Genomic DNA, 19867 nt, shown 5'->3' with positions numbered 1-19867 from the left:
CTGGGCTCCCCCACACAGACACTCCCTCCCTGCCACAAATGTTAGGTTTCAGCCTCTTTGCAGCCAACCTTGGCAAGAGGTTAACCCCAAAGCCCTAGTTTTCTCAAGGCAGAGAACCTTTCCCCATGAGTGCCTGAAGGCTTGCATTGCATCAAATACAACATTGAGACACTGTGGGCCACCCCAATGAGGAGGCTACAGGCCGTGGGGTGGGAGGTAGCTTTAGAAGGTGATGACACCTTCTGAAGGATCCAGGGCAGATGGAAATGAACTTCAGCAAATTTCAACTAGTCCCTGTGTCAAAGCACGAATGTTTACCAGGAACCTGCCTGAATAATAATAGCGTTATTATCATTCAAAGTGAGTGAAAGTGTTAGCAGTCGCTCAGTCCTGTCGGACTCTTTGTGACCCCACAGACTGTAGCTCACCAGGCTCCTCTGTCCATGGGAGTCTCCAGGCAAGAGTATTGGAGTGGGTTGCCATGCCTTCCTCCAGGGGATGTTCCCGACCCAGGAACAGAACCTGGGTCTCCCGCATTGCCGGCAGATTCTCTACCATCTGAGTCACCAAGGAAGCCCCTTATCATAGTAATAATGAGAGTAATAAAAATTACCCCTGATATTTAAGTGCCTACTGCATGCCAAGCAGGAACTCTACTAAGATTTTGACACACATCATTTTTTATGTAATCTCCCTAATATCTCTCTGTGGTGGCACTTAATAATATACACATTTTACAGATAAGGAAACTGAGGCTTAGAGTAGCTAAGGTACTTAAGAGGAACTGAAGAGTCTAATGGCAGCACCAGAAGTTAGACCCAGCCGTCTGCCTCCAGAGTCTCATCTGACCTGGTTTTCCAGGACAGAAAACCTCCAACTGAGAGCGAGGTGGGATGAATTATTCAGCAAGGGCTTACGGAGCGCCCACTGTGCGCCGGGCAGGGTATCGGGTGCTGGGTAACCACGAGCCGCGTCTGCAAGTCTAACCTTCCCAAAGAAACAAGATCGGGACTTCTCTCAGCCAGAGGCTGAGACCCACTCTTTACTGAGATGACCATCACCACGTGTTTGAGCAAGCATTCTGAGATGGAGAATTCAGGCTCATGACACCCACCTCCTGATCCAGTGTCAGAGGACACCGAGGCCCCGGGAGGAGAAGGAAGGGGCGTCTGTTGGGGAAGGCACGGAGGCAGCCGTAAGCAGACAGCAGCTGGTAAGCCACCCGACCCCTCGGGACAGAGGCTGCTGAGCACCGGGCTGGGAGTCAACAAAGCACGCACATCACTCCCCGGCAGTGTGTCTGCCCACCGACTGCCCACCTACCAAGTCGCCCCAGCCCTCTCTCCAAGGGTGGACTGTCCCGTGTCCCAGCTCCTCCCTGTCACGGGAGGTTCAGGCTTCCCTTCCAAGCACGCAGCCTGGTGCACGTCTGCTGGAGCACCGGGCCGGCTGTGGAGGTGGATCTGCCTGCCGAGGCCCCCGCGGCCCAGGGACCTTTTCTACGGCTCTGCAGTCACACCTCCTGGCCACGGAGGGCTGGCTTGTGAAGGCTACTCTGTGTCTTGCATCCTCTAAACCCGTTTAACCTTCCTTTAAGCCCCGAGAGACATCAGTGACCCGCTGACCCAAGCAGTAGCTGAGGCTGGCGCAGTGACCTAATCGCCCAACACGGCCCAAGATGGGGGAGGCATTTCAACTCCAGGACCTAAGGCTTCCCTCCCTCAGCCTCACTTCTAGTCCCTCCTCCTTCACCCTCCACACTCACCACTCAGGGGCCGGGCTTCCCTCCACCTACGGATGTCCCAGGCCCGAGGACTCAGCGCTGACCGCGTCCCCAGCGCACTGCGGTCCTCTCTTGCCCAGCCCGCCCACTCCAGGGCACAGACGTTCCCCTTCCCCTGAGGGTTTGCTTCCCAAACACCCTCTGACCGCCTTACAAAAGGAAAAGGCATTACAAGTCTCAGTAATCAGACCTGTTCCAGTGCCTTCCCTGGAAACAGAGATACACTTGCGCACCTTGGAGTCCGCAAGCTGCTAAAATATTTAATGCTGGATGACTTAACCGGCCTGAGAAGAAAGGGAGGCTGAGATGCAGTTAGTTGGGGCCACTGGCCCTGCACACCCCACAGGAAGCCTCTTTTCCACGCTGGGACAAGATAGGGACAGATGGCAACTGGCAATCGGTTCTCTGCTGTGGACCCATGTCAGCTCCCTTCCAGCCCAGAGGGACATCCCTCTAGGTGCAGCCAGTGGGGATGGGTGGGCACAGAGGGTTCTAGATTAAGTGTCTGAAGCCAGTTGATTGGATTATCTGAGCCCCCTTACCAGGCCTGGACGTGAGGTTGCACCGGCCAACCTGAGGCCTCTGGCCAGCCCAGTGGTGAACCTCCTTGGTTCAGGAGCCAGGGAGACGCCTCCTGCTGAGTCGTGTTCTCAGGCACGTGTCCCACGAATACATCCCAGTCTCCACTCTGGAGACACAGCCACCTGGCTTTCTCACTTGCAGAGCCAGGGGGGGCGGTGAGGAGGAATCCAGCGCTCACTGGACACGGCCAGGTGTCTGGCCTTGTAAGCGCTTCACCCAGAAACTCTCAGAATCCACACTGCTGGCGGGGATGATTCATCCCTTATGTACACGAGATGAAGCTACGTCTTCAGGTTGGGCTGTGCCACGCTGAGTACCGCATGGCTATGTCAGTTTCAGTTCTAATTAATGCAAGTTGGGACCTCCCTGGCAGTCCAGTGGCTACGACTTCGCCTTCCAATGCAGGGGTGAGAATCAAAACATGAAACAGTAGAAATATCGTGACGAATTCAATAAAGATTTTAAAAATAGTCCACATCAAAAAGAAATCAATAAAAAATTAATCAAAGTTAAATAAAACCCACAGTTTCAGGTCCTCCAATGACCCTGAAACCACGTCATCCTGAAACTGACCCGAGGTTTTCAAGTGGCCTCATTTCAGGTGTGTAATAGCTGCATGTGACTAGTGGCTGCCATACTGGATACTGGAGACACAGAACACTTGCATCATCATAGAAAGTTCCAGTGGACAGCATGTCTTAGAGTAACATCTCCAAGATTCCTTCTGGCTAATATTACTGATCAGAGATTCAAAAATGGATTTGATGTCTGAAGAACTCTCCAGAAGAGAGGTTCTGGTCCCAACTCCAACTCTCATTAGCCCGCTGATCTTGGGGAAGCCATGTCACCTGTCCCAGCATCCACTTCCTCCTCTACAGAAGGGCACAAATGGTACCCACTAAGGCTCAAGGTGAGGATGAAGTAAGATGTTGGATGTAGACGTACTTTGGCTCAGAGGGAGGAATTTACACTGAGTAGTACTTATTTTGTGTTGGGCACTCTAAATAAAGTGGCTCATTGAATCCTAGGTTCTATATGCCCCCACTTTACAGGTAAGTAAACAGGTTCATCAAAGGTGATGCCTCCAAAGTCACAGGACTAGAACTTGAGCAGGAACTTATCTGTAGACCTTGAGGCAGAAGCTGGTCTCACACCATAGAACTCAATTCTACAGTCTTTTCTCTATAGCCTAGAAGCAGGTTCAGGGTGGAGTTGCTGAGAAGAACAGCCCCCTCCCCCAGGGCAGGTCCTTGGGTCAGCTCAGCTGTCCAGGGGGGTAGCCTGCCACCGGAGGTCAGAATCTGATCCCAGTTCTCCTGTTAGGTGCCCCCTGGCCCCCTCCCTATTCCTAGTCTCGACAAGAACGCACCCAAATTTCCTTCCAGATAGCCAGCTAGAGTCTAAAATATCCATTTCTCAAACACGGCTGCTGAAACAAACCTGAATCTCCGTCTAACAGAGTGGCGGTAATGAGAGGTTCCAGGAAGAAAAACGGGTCAGTCTGGACACATTCATTTGGAAAATCACCACCTTGCTCTGAAACTGGCCCGGAATTCTCAAGTGGCTCTTCCCCCACTCAGATCCACATAACACAGGCCTCAGGGCAGAGGGGCCCAGAAACTCAGACGGGCGGGAAGCCAAGGCATCGGGTCCCATCAGAGGCACCTGGAGGCAGAGTCAGCCCCTGGCCTCCGAGGAGGCTGCCGCCTTCAGGGCAGGTGTCTCCTAAGCCAGCTTTCCACAGCGACTTGGCGTTTTTCCAAAGGACGGGTTCACCTCTAAAAAAATCGCTTTAATTATGGAACACAAAACCTTCAGAACATAAAGGCTGAATTTTAAAAAGTCCTTTGACTTTTATAATACGATGGTTCACAATGATTGAAGCTGTTGATCATAATATAAGTCCACATCATTTGTAGAGTCGTTAGTTCTGCGGTCCCTTTGAACCATTAGCAAGCCCCTGTGAGCCAGGCAGCATTAGTGGGGCCCCCAAATGACAGAGACAGACAGAAGCAGAAGCCCACACAGTCTCACCCAGCCTCACATCCCCCATCCCTGCAGGGTCTGTCCCCATTTCATTTGGAGACCTCGGGCATTTTCTTTGTTTGCTTAATTTTTGAGATGTATTTTTGAATAAATACAACATTTAAAATGGGAATAATGGTTACCATTTGCATTTTACACTTACCATATATCAGGCATTATACTAGATCGCTTTGGAAACATTCCATTTTAATCTTAATTCCGACCCTATGGGAAGTGTTATTTTTCCCATTTTATAGATTCGGAAACTGAGGACTGAAAAGTCAAGCAGCTTCTCCAGGCATCACACAGCCAGGGAAAGGTTTCTGGGATATGAACCCTCTGTCTTACTCTATCATCTATTTGGGAAGAAAACTGCTCCAAGGGAATGAAGTGTCAGACTTGTAGCTCTGTAATAATAGCCCTGTAATAGCCCAAAACTTCTCAAAAGAAAGTCTAAAATAGTCCAAGCAATGTCATATACAATCAAACCCAGAAGGATGGGGGTGGGGACGGGATGGGTCTGTTGTCCTGGCTTTATCTGCTAGACTTGCTAGCTTCTTTTCTTTTCCTTAATTTATATGACTATAGTCCTCTTCAAAACCTTATTCTTAAACTTGAAAACATGGTGTCACAGCTGCTAATTTTAGAAAGAAGAGGAGAGAGAAGGAAGAAGTAGAGTAGGAGGGAGGGTGGCAACCCACTCCAGCCCCGCCCTCAGGTCCAGCCAGGGCCTCTAGGGCAAGAGGCCAGCTGGACCTCTCCGGTCCCCCCCTTCCTCAGCTCCTCAACCAACTGCCCCTTGTGGCTGAGCCTAGGTGGACTCAAAGACCTGAAGAATCTGGGAATGATTTAATTCTCTCAAATGCACTAGTAATTGAAAATGATACCTTTCCAGCCAAATCCTCAAAAGGAAGAAAAGAGAGACCCCTTGAAATAAATATTCAGCAAAAGCAAGCCTGGTGATGTCCACAATGGATTCAGAACTATACATCTGATCATCAGTGGTGTGAAAGCAAAGTGGCAAATTCTAACAATAGACTTTCCATCCCCTGAAGACAGTTGGATGGATACAAAGTCAAAATCATTCAAGCCTCTTCTATAGAACATTCTAAAAATAAAATCTATGGGTTCCAGAATCTTCCACAGGGAGGGACCACACGATGTATATAGAAATCCACAGCCAAGCTGTCTGTCATCGCCAGTTTCTCGGAGTCGGATGTACATGTACCCCTTAGGTGGAGGTGAGCAAAGCCACAGGGTCCCCACAACACATGCGCCAGCAGGCCCAATCTGACTTCAAAAGGTGGGAAATAAAGCAGCAAGATATCTGTGCTCCCTGCATCTACATGGAAATGAGATTGAGTTACCAAATGATCCTGTCACCAAGACAGAAAAGAGACACTTCTTAGATACTGAGTCTGATTGGTGGGATCAGCTCTAACCAAGTCAAAAGAATCTCCAAATTTCAGTAGATTCAATAGAACTGAGTCACCCGATAACCAAGAGAGGAGAAAATCTGGTTTTGACTTACTTCTCATGGCAACTCAAAGCATTATTTTTATGTTGAAATACAATACAATACAAGACACAATAAAAAAACACACATGAAGTTTTACAGTAAAACACAATCTCAAAATTTTTAAACTTGAAGCAGATCATTGTGGGCAGTAGAGGGTAAGAAAAAATTCCCTCTCCTCTGCCATGAAGACATTTTAACAGACAAAGAAGTTAGTTCTGGAAAAGAAAGACGGCCAGGCTGGAACCTCAACCCCAGGAAGATGAACACTGGCCACTCAGTTCACTGTAGGATAAAAGCCCGTCCCACAGAATTGAAAAGAGGAAACCTAACCTCTGCCTGAGCCGGAACGTACCACGATTGCATTTGATCACTTATCTTAGCCCTAACTGAAACTCAGGGAAGCAATTACAGCTGTGATCTCCCCATTCTACAGATGGGCAAACTGAAATTAAATATGGAACCAGTAAGAGGCACAGCTGGGTGTGAACCCAAACTCCACCACCACCCAGCTCCTGGTAGCATCTGCCACAGTGTGACCACACAACCTCCCCCACACCGCTGCCAAATCCACCTTCGCGTGCAGCACCTGCCGTTCCCAGGACGCACACACCCGACTTTGGCCAAACCTTCTCTGAGGCCTGCTCAGATCCACAGCGTGGCTCCCTCAGGGTGAAAGGGACCGGAGCTACTGAGCTTCCCCCCAAGGCAAAGAAGCATTCCCAGCACTGGGGTTAAAGTAGGAATGAAGTTGCTGGGCTGAGAGAGGAGGGCCTTTGGGGGCCCCATGGGAAGGCTTGGCCTTATGGATCATTCGATGACTCTGAGAGCTCTGGGAGGAGCTGGGGTGTCCCAGGCGGCAACCACCCGCCGAATGGAACTGTTGAGGGCTTGGTGTGTGACCAGTCCAAACAGAGATGAGCTGTGGTTACAAAATACACCCCAGCATGCAGAGACTGCACATGAAAACAAGAATGCAGAATACCAAGTTAATAATTTGTATATCGATTGCATGTTGAAGTGACAGTATCTGTCAGATATTGGCTTTTGTTGCTGCTGTTTAGTTGGTAAGACAGGCCTGACCCTTTTGCAACCCCACGGACAGCAGCCTGCCAGGCTCCTCTGTCCACGGGGTTTCCTGGGCAATAACATGGAGTGGGTTGCCATTTCCTTCCTCAGGGGATCTTCCCAACCCAGGGATCGAACCCACATCTCCTGAATTGGCAGGCAAGTTCTTTACTGAGCCACCAGGGAAGTCCACATATTGTGTTACTTAAAATGTGTTATTAAAATTAATTTTAATAATTTTAATTTATTTAATGTTAATTAAAAATTTCAATAATCTTAATAATTTCTATTTGTTTTGAATGCTGCTACTAGAATATTTAAGGTTATATTTGCAGCTTATGTCCTATTTCAATTGGACAGCGCTGGTCTGTACCTTCTGGAGACCCTTGATTGTTACTTAGGTATAAAGTAGACTCTGTTGTGGTCCATTTGCTCAGATGTGGCTGTCCCTGTAACTGCCCTCGAGGGAGGGGAGCCAGAGGTCACCCCACCTGGAATTCTTTCTGGAAATCCTCAGCCAAGGGGAAAGTAGCAGGCCTTTTTCCTAAGAACCCAAAGCACAGGAAAGGTAAGCCCTCTTCCATCCTCATTTCCTTCAAGGACCAGAGCAAAGCAAGTGATCCAAATAGAAGTGCCCATGGGTTGGGAAGATTCCCCTGGAGGAGGAAATGACAACCCACTCCAGTATTCTTGACTGAAAAATCCCATGGACAGAGGAGCCTGGCAGACTACAGTCTATGGGATCTCAAAGATCTCCTAACCACTGAACTTAAAGAATTCCCTATATTCTTTTTTTCACACTGAGAGAGTCAATCCTTAGATAGATTGATAAGGAGTCAGGGGCCCTCGAGGAGGAAGGGGTCCAGGGCCCCTGAGAAGGAGAAAGGGGTCCAGGGCTCTGAAGGAGGAGAAAAGGACAAACTTTTTTTCCTACATTCCTTAGCCTTAGTCACATAAGATGTTATTTTCTTTCAGCCCAGAGCTAATGATTACACAATAAAACAAAAGATGTAGGTTGTGGGAATGGGTATGGTAAGACCTTTCTATTGTTAGTTCTAATCTTGTTAATTTGAAAGGTATGTTGAGAGAGTGGGTCTGGTAAAAGCATTTAAGGTCTTGATTAAGACCAGCGAGTGGGGCACTCTTCACCCCCCTCGTGATGTCTATGTCAGAAACTTTCTCTGTCCCGTTTTAGACTTTAATAAAACTCTGCTACACAAAAGCTCTTGAGTGATCAAGCCTGGTCCCTGGTCCCAAAGCTAAATCTTCTTTGGAGATCACAAATCCGACATTGCTCACCATAAGCTATCAACACTAAATCTTCAACATCTGAGATGCGTTTTACCCTCACAGCACATCTCCGGACACATGTGACCAGGGCTGCCAAAATGACCACCACAAGTCGAGAATCTGAAAGTCTATCACTCAACAAATCCTCAACCAGAGCAAAGTGCACAGAACACCTATTATATTAAGGTCAATATCTACTGCTCTGTAAACTATGGTAAGTCATACACTCTGAGCCACTAAGATTTATGTCTGCAAAGAGTTCTGATGGCAGCAGGAAAAAAGAACTCTGAAAATTTAAACAGAAAAAAGCGAAAAAACAACAGTGGATGAAACTACCCTAACATAATGTGTGTTTGTGCACACACTAACATCATAAATACCTGTAATCATTAGGTGGTGGGCTGTGGATTTTTTTCCTTTTCCTTATACTTTTTTTTACATCTTACACATATCTAATGTTAATTTAGAAATTATAATTTTTAAATTAAAAGTGATTAAAATATCGAGTCATGAAATATTTATTGAATTACTATATGCCTGGTCCTAAGACCTTCTTGTCCTCCAGGAAGGTAGATAAAACATCCGGGGACTGAAGAAAGAGCTAATATATAGCATTTGTGGGGAGAGGAAGGGGAGGATTTTTCATGTTAGACATCTTTTCCTACACTTTTACTGGGAATGTCAAAAATACATATGAGCAAGGTCTGTGGGGAATTTTATGCTAAGTCAGCAGCAGAGACAAGTGTCCAGTGCAGATTAAACTTGCATCTGTCTTGGCAACAGGGCTTGCAACGCTGTTGGCCCAGAGTTATGAGAGTTGCCCTCTTTTGGAAGGCAAGGCAGTTGGGTGGAAGTGCTCAAACTCGAAAAACAGGTGATCATGCATTCTTTTGGCGTGTGCAAAATATGCATTAAATCATTTACAAAATGCCTGCAGCTGTTTGGTAGGATACTCTGGGCTAGCCACAGGTACTAATTTAAAATCCAACCCCGCCTTGCTCACATGAGTATGTGCCTGCGTGTGTGTGGACACACACGTATACACACACACACACACACACACACACACAGCTCTGGAGGAGCCAAAGAGCTAAGGATGTGTCAAAGCTTGTTCAGAATGTGTCTGTGCCCAAAGCACCTCCCTCTCCCCTGAAGGATGTCATTTCCCACAGCAGCTCGTGCCCAGCCACGGGCGGCGTTTCACTGAGGAAAGAACAGGCAGGTACACTGCAAAGTGTGAAGGTGTGGGATTCCTTGTTGCATCTGTCATTTGTCCTCCGCCCGAGATCTCTAGGGGGCATGACTGCTGTTGGTGATTAGACATTCCTGCTGAAGATTAAATCAGACTTGAATCCGTTTACCTCAAAAGGTAATGAACTAGATTAGGAGGTGTCAGGCTCAGAGAGTTGGGAGATATGGGGCGTGTTGTCTAAGGGGTGAGGGGTTTCTTGGAGGGGATGACAATGATCTAAAATTGAATACAGAGTTGAGAATTGCACAACTCTGTGATTATATTAAAAGCCACTGACTTGTATACCTTAAATAAGCAAATGAGATGGTATGTGAATTACGTCTCAATAAAGATTATTTTTCTTAGAAAAATAAAGATAAGCTCAGATGTGAAAACAACTCCTTTATACAAGCAATGAAGATCACAGTTATCTTAGGCACTGTATAAAGAATCGGAACGGCTAGGTGCGTCTTTCTTAGATTAAGACGCATACATTAGCAGTGCTATCCTTTGCAAAACATCCAGCATGTCTCTCCCAAAGGAAGGCAGGGTTCTCCAAAGGCTGATCCCTTTTCACTGACCTTTCTGCTCCTCCCGCACTGTTGGCATCATCTGAAATAACCTTGTCCGTGATGTCTGGAGCATCCTTCTCAGGAACCAAAGGTAACGTGGATGGGCCAGCCTTGGGGCTCTTTCTGGGATAATGTAAAGAAAACAATACATCTTAGAAAGGGCACTTCTCTCCATGTCCTATTGAAAAGCCCATTTCCCAGTTTAAGCTTTAAGTGGCTACTTGGTGAAAATCTCTAGAAAAAAAAAAATTAGCTTCAGGCAAAGAAAGGCTTTGAGATGCTTTGGGATCGTTTAGGCCTCTCTGCATAAATAAATCCAGATTCAAAAGCAAATGTATCTGGACACCAGAGAAACAGTCTGACTGACCATAACCTATGACCCCACAGTCCACTGCTGGCCTGTAAACATTTCATGCTTTACAGTTTCAGTTAGAAGAATTAAAGAATACAAGGAAAGGAAAAAAGATGTGTTAAACAGACACCTCCCACGCCTCTGAACCATTTCTCACGTTTTCAGACTCTCAGCACATCCAGAGATTGTAAGCAGGGAAATTTAAACAATTAGATATGGAAAAATGTAGCTTCTTTAAAGCCACTCATCACTTTGACTTTTAAACATGGGAATCACTTTTACGGCTGACCCCGCATTAGTGTGTGAATTTATTCTAAGTACCTCTCAGCGCTCAGTGCTTCTGGATCCAGGTTTTGCTGCTTCAGGTCCCGAGTTTCGTCAGGTTCTGGGGGTGAGAAGACACCCATCTTCCCATCTTCCACAGAAGCAGGGAGCTCAGGCCTGGGCTGCTCCTCGGCCTGTGGGGGCCCAGCAGGGCGGCCCCCATCTGGGGCGACTTCAGCATCCATCCTCAGAGCCCCTTCTGAGCAGCCTGGGTACCCAGGGCTTCCTGGCACAGCCGAGGCAGCAGCCACACCGGAGAACATTCTCGTAGTACCTGTTTCAGGCAGGTCCTCAGACACACGTGCCCCGGTCCCAGCTGTGCTCAAAGTGACGTCACCCTCTGCTTCCCCAGCAGCTCCAGCTTCCAAGCCGGGCTCCAGCGAATTCTCTGCCACTTCCCCAGCTGGGGGCTCCGGGGCACCCTGGGTGCCCAGGGCATCTTGTGTTTCTGAGACGCCAGCTGCACCTACACGCCTCCTCTCACCCCCAAGCGGGTCTGGGGTGCAGGGCTCACTGATGGCCTCGGGCAGAGGTGGGACATCCCCGTGGGGAGATGCTCCCTGGGCAGAGGTGGATCCTGGCGTGTCACCCAGAGCCCCTGGGTAAGAAGAGCCCCGGGCAACATCTTCTCTGTGTTGACTGTCCCGGTGGGCTGTTTCCTGGCACTGTTTTCCAGAAGGAATCCTGTCATCTGGACCTGAATCCCCTTCTCCATGGCTCTGGGGAGCCACCTGCAAGTCAGCCCCGGAAATCTTTGGAGATGCTGCTTGTGAAGACAGACCCGAAGCTGATTCCTGTGAGCCATCTGCCTGCTGTGAATGGGCCGGGACTCCTCCAGGTCCTGGCCACCAGCCTTCCCCGGCCCCCTCCGGCTTCTCGCTGTCCGCCAGCATCTGCAGGGCCTCGCTCATTTCCTTCCCGACACTGGCGCCCAGCAGCTTGTGCTCTGCGGCCAGCCAGGCCAGCCCCGGCAGCTTTCCTGGAGCTGGATCCTGGGGACCCAGACGAGAAATCTCAGCCTCCACAGTCAGCTCTTGCTTCTTCCCCTGCGAGTCCACCCGGAGACCAGCGGGAAGGGTGGGGAGAGGGGCGACGGTCACTCCTTGAATTGCATCTGGAAGCTTCTCTGGGCTTGGCACCGTGAGGCCCTTCTCCATCACCCTCTTCCCGGCTCCCACCTTTTCTCCCTTTGTGCTCTGAGGCCGATCGGTGGTGAGGGCTCCAAGTACAGACTTCTCAAAGATCTTGGTGATGTGCTCCCTGAAATCAGGCAACCCAGCGAGCATCCCAGTCTGCCTGCAGTTGGTGTCTACACCAGCTGATGCTCCCCGCCTGGGATCCTTGGAAGGCTCTAGCCTCCTCTCCCCGCTGCCCTCGGTCTCTCTTGGTGCTTCCCCTGCCTTGCTCTCCTCACTAACAGGGCATGCTGGAATTTCACCAGGCTCAGAACTTGCACCGGGAGCTCCTGACCATTTCTCCTCCGCCGTGGTCAGCTTACCCTTGGCCAGAAACGGCATCCTGTCCAGGTAAGGCACGGAGTCCACAGGACCCTCTGATGTCCCAGCTTTGGGGCTTCTGGGGCTGGCTGGCGCTGCAGAGATTCCCTCACCTGCAGCTCCTGCTTGCGAGAGGGAGGATTCAGCAGAGCCCTCCATGGAGGAGGCCTTTTCCGAGGCAAGCAGGGGCTCCCGAGTGGAACAAGGGCTTTCACCAGGGGTTCCAGGGCCTTGGGGTGAGACAGCTTTCACGACACTGTCTTCCAGCCCTTTCCTGGCAGCACCCTCGATGTGCAGGTAAGGAGTGCCAGGGGCAGCCTCCTCCGGGGGTCCAGACGGCAGGAGCCTCTTTGAGTCAGGGACAACCTGTGCTGCAGAAAGATCCACGAGGCTCCTGGGACTCCCAGCCAGCTCCCTAGCTACAGGCCAGACATCCTGGCAGTTGGCCGAGAGCTGCTCACCTGTAGCAGGGGTAGAGGCTTCCTCCCCAGGGGAGGGGCACTGCTCTATTTGGAGGGAGCCTGGCTCCCCCAGAGCCTGCCACATCCCCAGGGCTCCTCCGTCCGCCTTCCCACAAGTCACAGCACCATCCGCACCTTGATCCTTGGCTGATGGGAAAATCCCAGAAAGCTCCGGGACCTCTGCATCCGAGGCAATGAGGTGCTCCATTTCCTTCTGTGGGACCAACCCCGGTTGCTGCCCGTCCTCCAGGGTTTCTTCACCTGCCTCTCTCACTGGGGCATCCTGGGTGGGTGTGGCTCGGGGGCTGGCAGGTGCTGGAACTGGCCGGCAGTGAGCTGCCTCTGGGAGAGCTACTGAGTCAGGTCGACAAGGCGGGGCCCCCACGGTGTTTCCACTTGCCTTCTCTGTCTTGCCCAAGTCCTGGAGCTGGGGCCAAGCGTCAGCTGCTCCTGAAATGCCTGCGTCCTCAAGACATGCTTCTTCATGCTGGCTGCCGGCATTCAGCCCATCAACCAGCTCCTGTTGGGACTCGTGTGGCCCCTGCCCAGTACAGCTATGTTCCTTTCTGTTCAAGCTACCTGCAAGAGAAGGGTCTTGGAAGGTGTCCACTGCAGGAGATGAGCTCCTGGACAGCTGACTGATGCTGCATTCTCCGTCTTGCCCCTTCTCCCTGAGCGCAGACAACTCAGGCCTCATGGGTGCTGACAACTGCGACTTCTCAGTTGTAAGATTCTCCAGAACTGTGTCCCCAGGAGGTGAACTCGGAGCATCAGACAGACTGCCTTTGCAAAGTTCACTTTGAAGTTCTGTTTCAGAAGCCCGTTCCTTTCCTCCATGAGTGGATAAGCTCACATCTTCCCGAGGTTCCACGGGTATGTGGATTTGAGGAGAACCTGCACCCAGGATGTTAAAATCCAAATCACCTGGATGAGTCTCTTCCTTGCTTTCGCACAGTTGGGATGTCTCCCTGAGCATATCGAAGACCGATGCTTCTGGGTGTGTCTGGGATATCTGGAGATGGTTCTCAGGACACAGTAAGGGCCTCTCGGATGCAATCATTTCTATGCTGCTGTCCCCTGGGTGGGATGCATTTCCCTGCCGATCTTGCTCCAGGCTGAGTGTTGTGAGCCCACAGTCCACTGCCCAGTTCTCTTCCTCAGGGGGAGGGGGCCCATCAGCGTGGACTTCCTGTCCAGCTGCGTCACGCCCCAGCCCATGGGGGTGAGAGGGTGTCAACGAACCCTCCCCCTCCCCATGGTCGGGCCTCTGTGCGGATGGGTGGCTTCCTGACTTTATTTCAGGCATGCTCTCCACCTCCTGGGCTTTGGGGACGACCTCTGGAGTAGGAGCTGACAGGAAATCCGATTTCTCAGATTCTAAAGCAGGAAGAGAGTCCATTCTTCCCAGTCCCTCCACGTCCTGAAGGGTGTCGGGACATTTGGTCTGCGGTCCCGGCCCCACCCAGATGGCTCCCTGGGGAAGAAGATGTTCACCAGCTCCTTCTGGTCCAGGGAGCTTGTGCAGTGAGTCTGATGCGTGGACCACTTGGGATTCTCCCATCATTCCATGGGCCACCACGTTCCAAGCTGCATCTTCTGAGGGAGGGTCGGACCTGTCCGCATGCCCAGGGATCTCCTCTCCAAGTGGCTGTGCTAGGACTGTGTTTGGAAGGCCTGTGGTCTCATCTCCAGGCAGCTGTGAAACCTCGTCCTTGTCCACCTCTGGATCAGGCTTGCAGCCCCAGGCCTCAGGTTGCTCTGCCTGCAGATTCCCAGGATCTGCACCATCAAGGGGCCCTGGGGCTGCTCCCTGTCCTCTAGGATCAGTTTCAGAGTCTCTGCTTTCCTTCTCAGCCACAGCTGGGTCTTCAGGGGCCTTGGCTTCATCCTTCGGCCCTAGTAACCTGCTGGCACTCTCACCTGATGCGCTGGGAGTGGGGAGAGCTGGAATCTTTGGTTGGACTTCATGGCTTAGCTCCCTATTCCCGAGCTCTGCCCTTTCCTCCAGCGGGGCAAGAGCAGGAATCTCTCTGGGGCCTCCTTCCTGGCCCTCTCCTTCTCCTTTGAGGTCTGATGCTTGCTTCTCCGGTCCTAACAACCCTGCTTCTACCCTCTCTGTAGCCAGATCTGTGAGAACAGGCATCTCGGCTACGGAAACCATCTCCCTGGCTTGTTCTGCAGCCAAGGAGGCCAGAGCAGCTGGCAGGGAGGGGAGGCTTGAAGCTGGACCCGCATCCTTGGTTGCGGCATGTGGGGAAGGCTCAGGGCTCATGAACAAAACTCCCTCTGGCTGGTCAGCTGTCGCCGCCCAGGTGACTTGACCGGGCTCAACATCTTGGCTCCCGGTCTGCAAGTGACCCTGAGCATCAAGGGCACCCAGAGGCTCCTCCCAAGAGCCCATGTCCCCTGGCGCCAGGGCAGGACCTGGAGAATCCCAGGGCAGCTCTGCAGGCGGGAGCGCTCCCATCGGCTGCTGGCAGCTTTCCTGGGAATCGGCCTTCCCTTCAGCTTCATGCGCGGCCCCTGAACTGGTTCCAGTGGGAGGGCAGGGCCCAAGGAATCCCGCGTCATTGGTGAAATCCTGAGGAGGCCCCTCCACTGGGCATTCGGGGGCTGGCTCTTGGGAGGTTGAGGTCATGGGTTTTAGGGGAGGCTCCTCCAGGCTGGCTGAGCCCTCTTGGCCTAGTTGGGCAGCAGGGGCCTTGGGGGCTCCCTGCTGGGACTCTGGCCATGGAAAGCCAGCTGCAGCCTCTTGCCCTTGGGAGTTGAAATCACCAGGCCGGGCATCCTCTCCACAGAGCTGCACCTTCATCGGCTCTGGAGAAGCAGTTGGTGGAATGCCTGCCAACTCGTCAGTGGAGCTGGAGGAAGACAGTCTCTGCCCTTCTTCGTCCTTCAAGCCTGTCTCTCCTCCGGCACTGGGGACGACAAAAACCACCTTGTTCTGAGTCGAGTTGTCGTCCTGAGGGACAGGGGCTGCCGGGGCCTCTCCTGGGCCATTTCGAGAAGGTTCCCTCTGAGGGTGTTGAATCAGGGGCCAACCTTCCTGTTCCCCTTCTGGGCTCGCCAAGCAACCTTCCGGGGAGCCCTCGGCAAAGCGCATGGAGGACGAGGGACTCTCCCGTTCCTGGGGCTCCGGTGCACTGGGACGTGAAGAATCTTCTGGGCCCCCAGCTGCCTGTGGGTGCTCTCTCGGCTCAGTCACCTCCGGGGACACGAGGCAGGGGTCTGGGCTGGCAGCACCCTCAGAAGCAGAGCTGGAACCTCCGTGCCAGACGCTGCCAACAATGAAAACATTTAACGTTTCATCAGTTCCCATGGAGGGCAAGGAGAGAATACAGCACAGGCAGAATCACCCCGCACCTCTCCCACCAAAGCACAGAACACACCATCCGCATGCGGCTCATCCTCCCCATGAAGAGAGCCCCCTCCCCATCCTACCACACCCATAACCATGACTTTCTCCAAAAATCCATGCGGAGAATCTCAAACATTCAGTCTGAGGTTTTCCATGCTGGTCAGTAGTGAATAGGGAAATTAAATAGCAAGGAGATCAAACCAGTCCATCCTAAAGGAAATCGACCCTGAATATTCATTGGAAGGACTGATACTAAAGCTGAAGCTCCAATACTTAGGCCACCTGATGCAAAGAGCCGACTCACTGGAAAAGATCATGAGGCTGGGAAAGACTGAAGGCAGGAGGAGAAGGGGATGACAGAGGATGAGATGGTTGGATGGTATCACCGACTCAATGGGCAGGAGTTTCAGCAAAGTCTGGGAGATAGTGAAGGACAGGGAAGCCTGCCTGGCATGCTGTGAGGTCACAAAGAGTTGGGTGTGACTTAGTGACTGAACAAAAACAGTTATGGACTGAGCTGTGTCCCCTGAAAGTCCATACTGAAGTCCTAATCCATAATGTGACTGTGTAGGTGGACACAGGGCCTTTGAGGAGGTGATTAGATTTAAGTGAGGTCCTAAGAGTGGGGTGCTAACCCAGGAGAACTTACGTCCCTGTAAGAAGGAGGGGTACACCAGGAGTTACTCATACAGACAAAGAGGCCATAGCAGACACAGCAGGAAGTGCCATCTGCAAACCAAGAAGAAAGGTCTCAACAGAAGCCACCTCTGCCAGCACCTTAACCTTGACATTCCAGCCTCTGGAACTGTGAAAAAACAAAATTCTGTTGTTGAAGCTACCCAGTCTGTGGGATTCTCTTATGGCACTGTGAGCAAACTACTGCAATGGGTATGTTGGATATCATTCTACTATCCTTTCAACATTTAAAAGCTTCAAATTTTCCAAAATGAAAAGTTGGGAAAATACTAATGGATGAAATTTATTGAACATCAGTGCTTTACATGAATTATCTCTCATTTAACCTTACCAATAGCCTTGCAAGGTGGAAATTACTTTTGCCATTTTTGCTGAGAAGAACCCTGAGAACAGAGGAATTAAGCTTGAATCTGATGGACCATGATCTTCTTATTCATTCTATGCCCCCAAAAGCAAAAACTTTTAAGGAGGGAGACTGAATGTTTGTGTCCCCCAAAATTCATATGTTGAAAACTAATCCCCAAGATGATGGTGAAAGGTTGAGGTTGCAAGTCATGTGCTACACTGGGATTTGTGGCCTCCGAAGGAGAATTCAATCCGGGGCCAGAGACGAGGGAACTTTTGTGTAGCAACGTTTTATTATTAAAGCATAATAAGAGATAGGGAAAACTTCTGACACAGACATCAGAAGGGGACAGAAAGAGTGCCTGCTTGCTAGTTTTCAGCAAGGTGTTTTATATCTGTCAGCAGGCTGTTAATCAGACAAGAGAGACATCTCAAGGCTGAGGGAGTTTCACCAGGCCCCTCTCCCACAATATGCATTTCTGAGATAGAATGGAACAAGGTGTGTCATCCCTGGCCATAAAACAATTGACATGAATGTTGGTTTGCTGCGCCATTATCAGCCCAAGGTCTGAGAAAAGAAAAAAAAAAAGGTTCATCTTAGGCAAACCAGTTTGAAGAAAGGCACATTTCAAAGCAAATACATAGTTTCATTAACATAGCTCAAGGAAAACACTTCTGTAAGAAAAACCCATTGGTTATCTCAAGGTTTGAAAAAAGTTCAGTTCAGGCAGAACCAGGTGTCCTCAACAGAGAAGGGGGAAAAAAAAATGTCTGCCACTTGCAGTTTATTTCCTCCCACCGCTTGGGGACCTCTGGCCTTCCTACCTATTAACCCTCTCAATGGTATTAGGAAAGAAGGGTCTTTGGAAGGTGTTAGTCATGAGGGTGGAGCCCCCATGAAGGGATTAGTGCCCTTAAAAAAGAGATGCTGGGAAAGATTGAGGGCAGGAGGAGAAGAGGACAACAGAGGATGAGATGGCTGGATGGCATCACTGACTCAATGGACATGGGTTTGGGTAGACTCCGGCAGTTGGGGATGGACAGGGAGGCCTGGCGTGCTGTGGTTCATGGGGTCGCAAAGAGTCAGACATGACTGAGTGACTGAACTGAACTGAAAGAGATTCCCAGAGAGTTCCCTTGACCCTTTTGCCATGTGAGGACTCCCAGAGAAGGCATCCACCTATGCACTAGCAAGTGGGTCCTCACCAGATTTGAAATCTGCTGGCACCTGGATATTAGATTTCTAGCCTCCAGCATCACAAGAAACACATGTCTGTTGGCTAAGCCATCCAGTCTATGGCATGTTTATAGCAGCCTGAATGAACTGAGGCAGAAGGCAAGAGGCTCTTTACCTGACTCCATTCTAGCCTCTCACCAAGCCCCTCAACTATGAAGTATACATGACATCACATGACAACCTCGAAGGAGGTGTGTACAGGTGTCACTACACCAGTCATCCTGATTTAATGCCCATCTCTGCACATCAGTTCAGTATCAGTTCAGATGCTCAGTCGTGTCCGACTCTTTGCGACCCCATGGACTGCAGCACACCAGGCTTCTCTGTCCATCACCAACTCCCGGAGCTTACTCAAACTCATGGCCATTGTGTTGGTGGTGCCATCCAATTATCTCATCCTCTGTCATCCCCTTCTCCTCCTGCCCTCAATCTTGACCAGCATCAGGGACTTTTCAAATGAGTCAGTTCTTCGCATCAGGTGGCCAAATTATTGGAGTTTCAGCTTCAACATCAGTCCCTCCAATAAATATTCAGGACTGATCTCCTTCAGGATGGACTGGTTGGACCTCCTTGCAGTCTAAGGGACTGTCAAGAGTCTTCAACAGCACAGTTCAAAAGCTTCAATTCTTCAGTGCTCAGCTTTCTTTATAGTCCAACTCTCACATCCATACATGACTACTGAAAAAACCATAGCTTTGACTAGACAGACCTTAATGGTAAAGTAATGCCTCTGCACATATGACACTGAAAATATTTCAGATGGACCCGAGAGAGAGTTGGCTACTATCTCAACAAGATTAGCATTTTCAGACAAAAAGCAGGGCTCACAAGAGCAAAGAGAAAACTAAACAGGGTTAAGTTACATGAATCTCCCCAATCCTCAAGTGCTACTAGGACAGACATGCCCATGGAGAGTCCTGGCCTTGTGCTGATGGACAGGAGTGAAACCACTAGAATTGCAGGTAACATTCCTTGACTTGACCTCTGCAGAGCGGAATTTCTGAAATTCAATAGATTGTTCCAGAACCAGCAACTCTGTACTTGTGAACCTGGCTATTTTCCTTTTAATAGGCATTTTATGCTTAATTGTGTTCCACTCATTAAGTGGGGGGTCAAATTGTTTAGTAGCTAATGAGATTAATGGCATGAAATTCAGAAATGAAGCATTCCTACTGATGTCTGCTTGTTCAAGAAGCACAGAACACAGCTCCCTCTGCACTGGCAACAAAAGAACAAAGTGGCTTTACTGATTTGCCTCTGAGAGCAGTGGCCAACTCAGGAGTGTGTGTGACTTCCCTTCAGGCTGCCTTAAGTCATGACCATCTGGGGACAGGATGAAAAATTCACTCCACTGGGGCACCTTGAAGACCTGCGGGTCTTATAAGAGAGCGACCAGGAATAACATCCCCCAGAATGTGAACACGGACTCCCCTCAAAATAAGGACCCAATCTTGGCTTTCTTTCACCTGAACTGAGCACCTGTAATCTCTGTGATTGCCCATCAGAAGCCAATTTTTAAACCAGATTAAAG

The 19867-nt window shown here is 50.2% G+C and overlaps 1 protein-coding gene across 7 annotated transcripts in view; it reads right to left on the bottom strand.

Annotated features, from left to right (window-relative positions):
- Positions 1-19867, bottom strand: part of TACC2 (transforming acidic coiled-coil containing protein 2) — a 227463-nt gene that overhangs the window by 142583 nt on the left and 65013 nt on the right. For all 7 annotated transcript variants that reach the window (XM_065923466.1, XM_065923461.1, XM_065923460.1 and 4 more), the window contains exons 5-6: positions 10741-15978; positions 10077-10190 (exon numbers count right to left, since the gene is read on the bottom strand). In XM_065923466.1, coding sequence (XP_065779538.1) covers positions 10077-10190; positions 10741-15978 — 5352 coding nt within the window. The remainder of the gene's footprint in view (positions 1-10076; positions 10191-10740; positions 15979-19867) is intronic.

The sequence above is a fragment of the Muntiacus reevesi genome, chromosome 2 (genome assembly GCF_963930625.1).
Source record: "Muntiacus reevesi chromosome 2, mMunRee1.1, whole genome shotgun sequence".
Taxonomy (NCBI): domain Eukaryota; kingdom Metazoa; phylum Chordata; class Mammalia; order Artiodactyla; family Cervidae; genus Muntiacus; species Muntiacus reevesi.
Note: the sequence above shows the minus strand (reverse complement) of the source record. Positions and strands in the feature narration are given on the sequence as shown.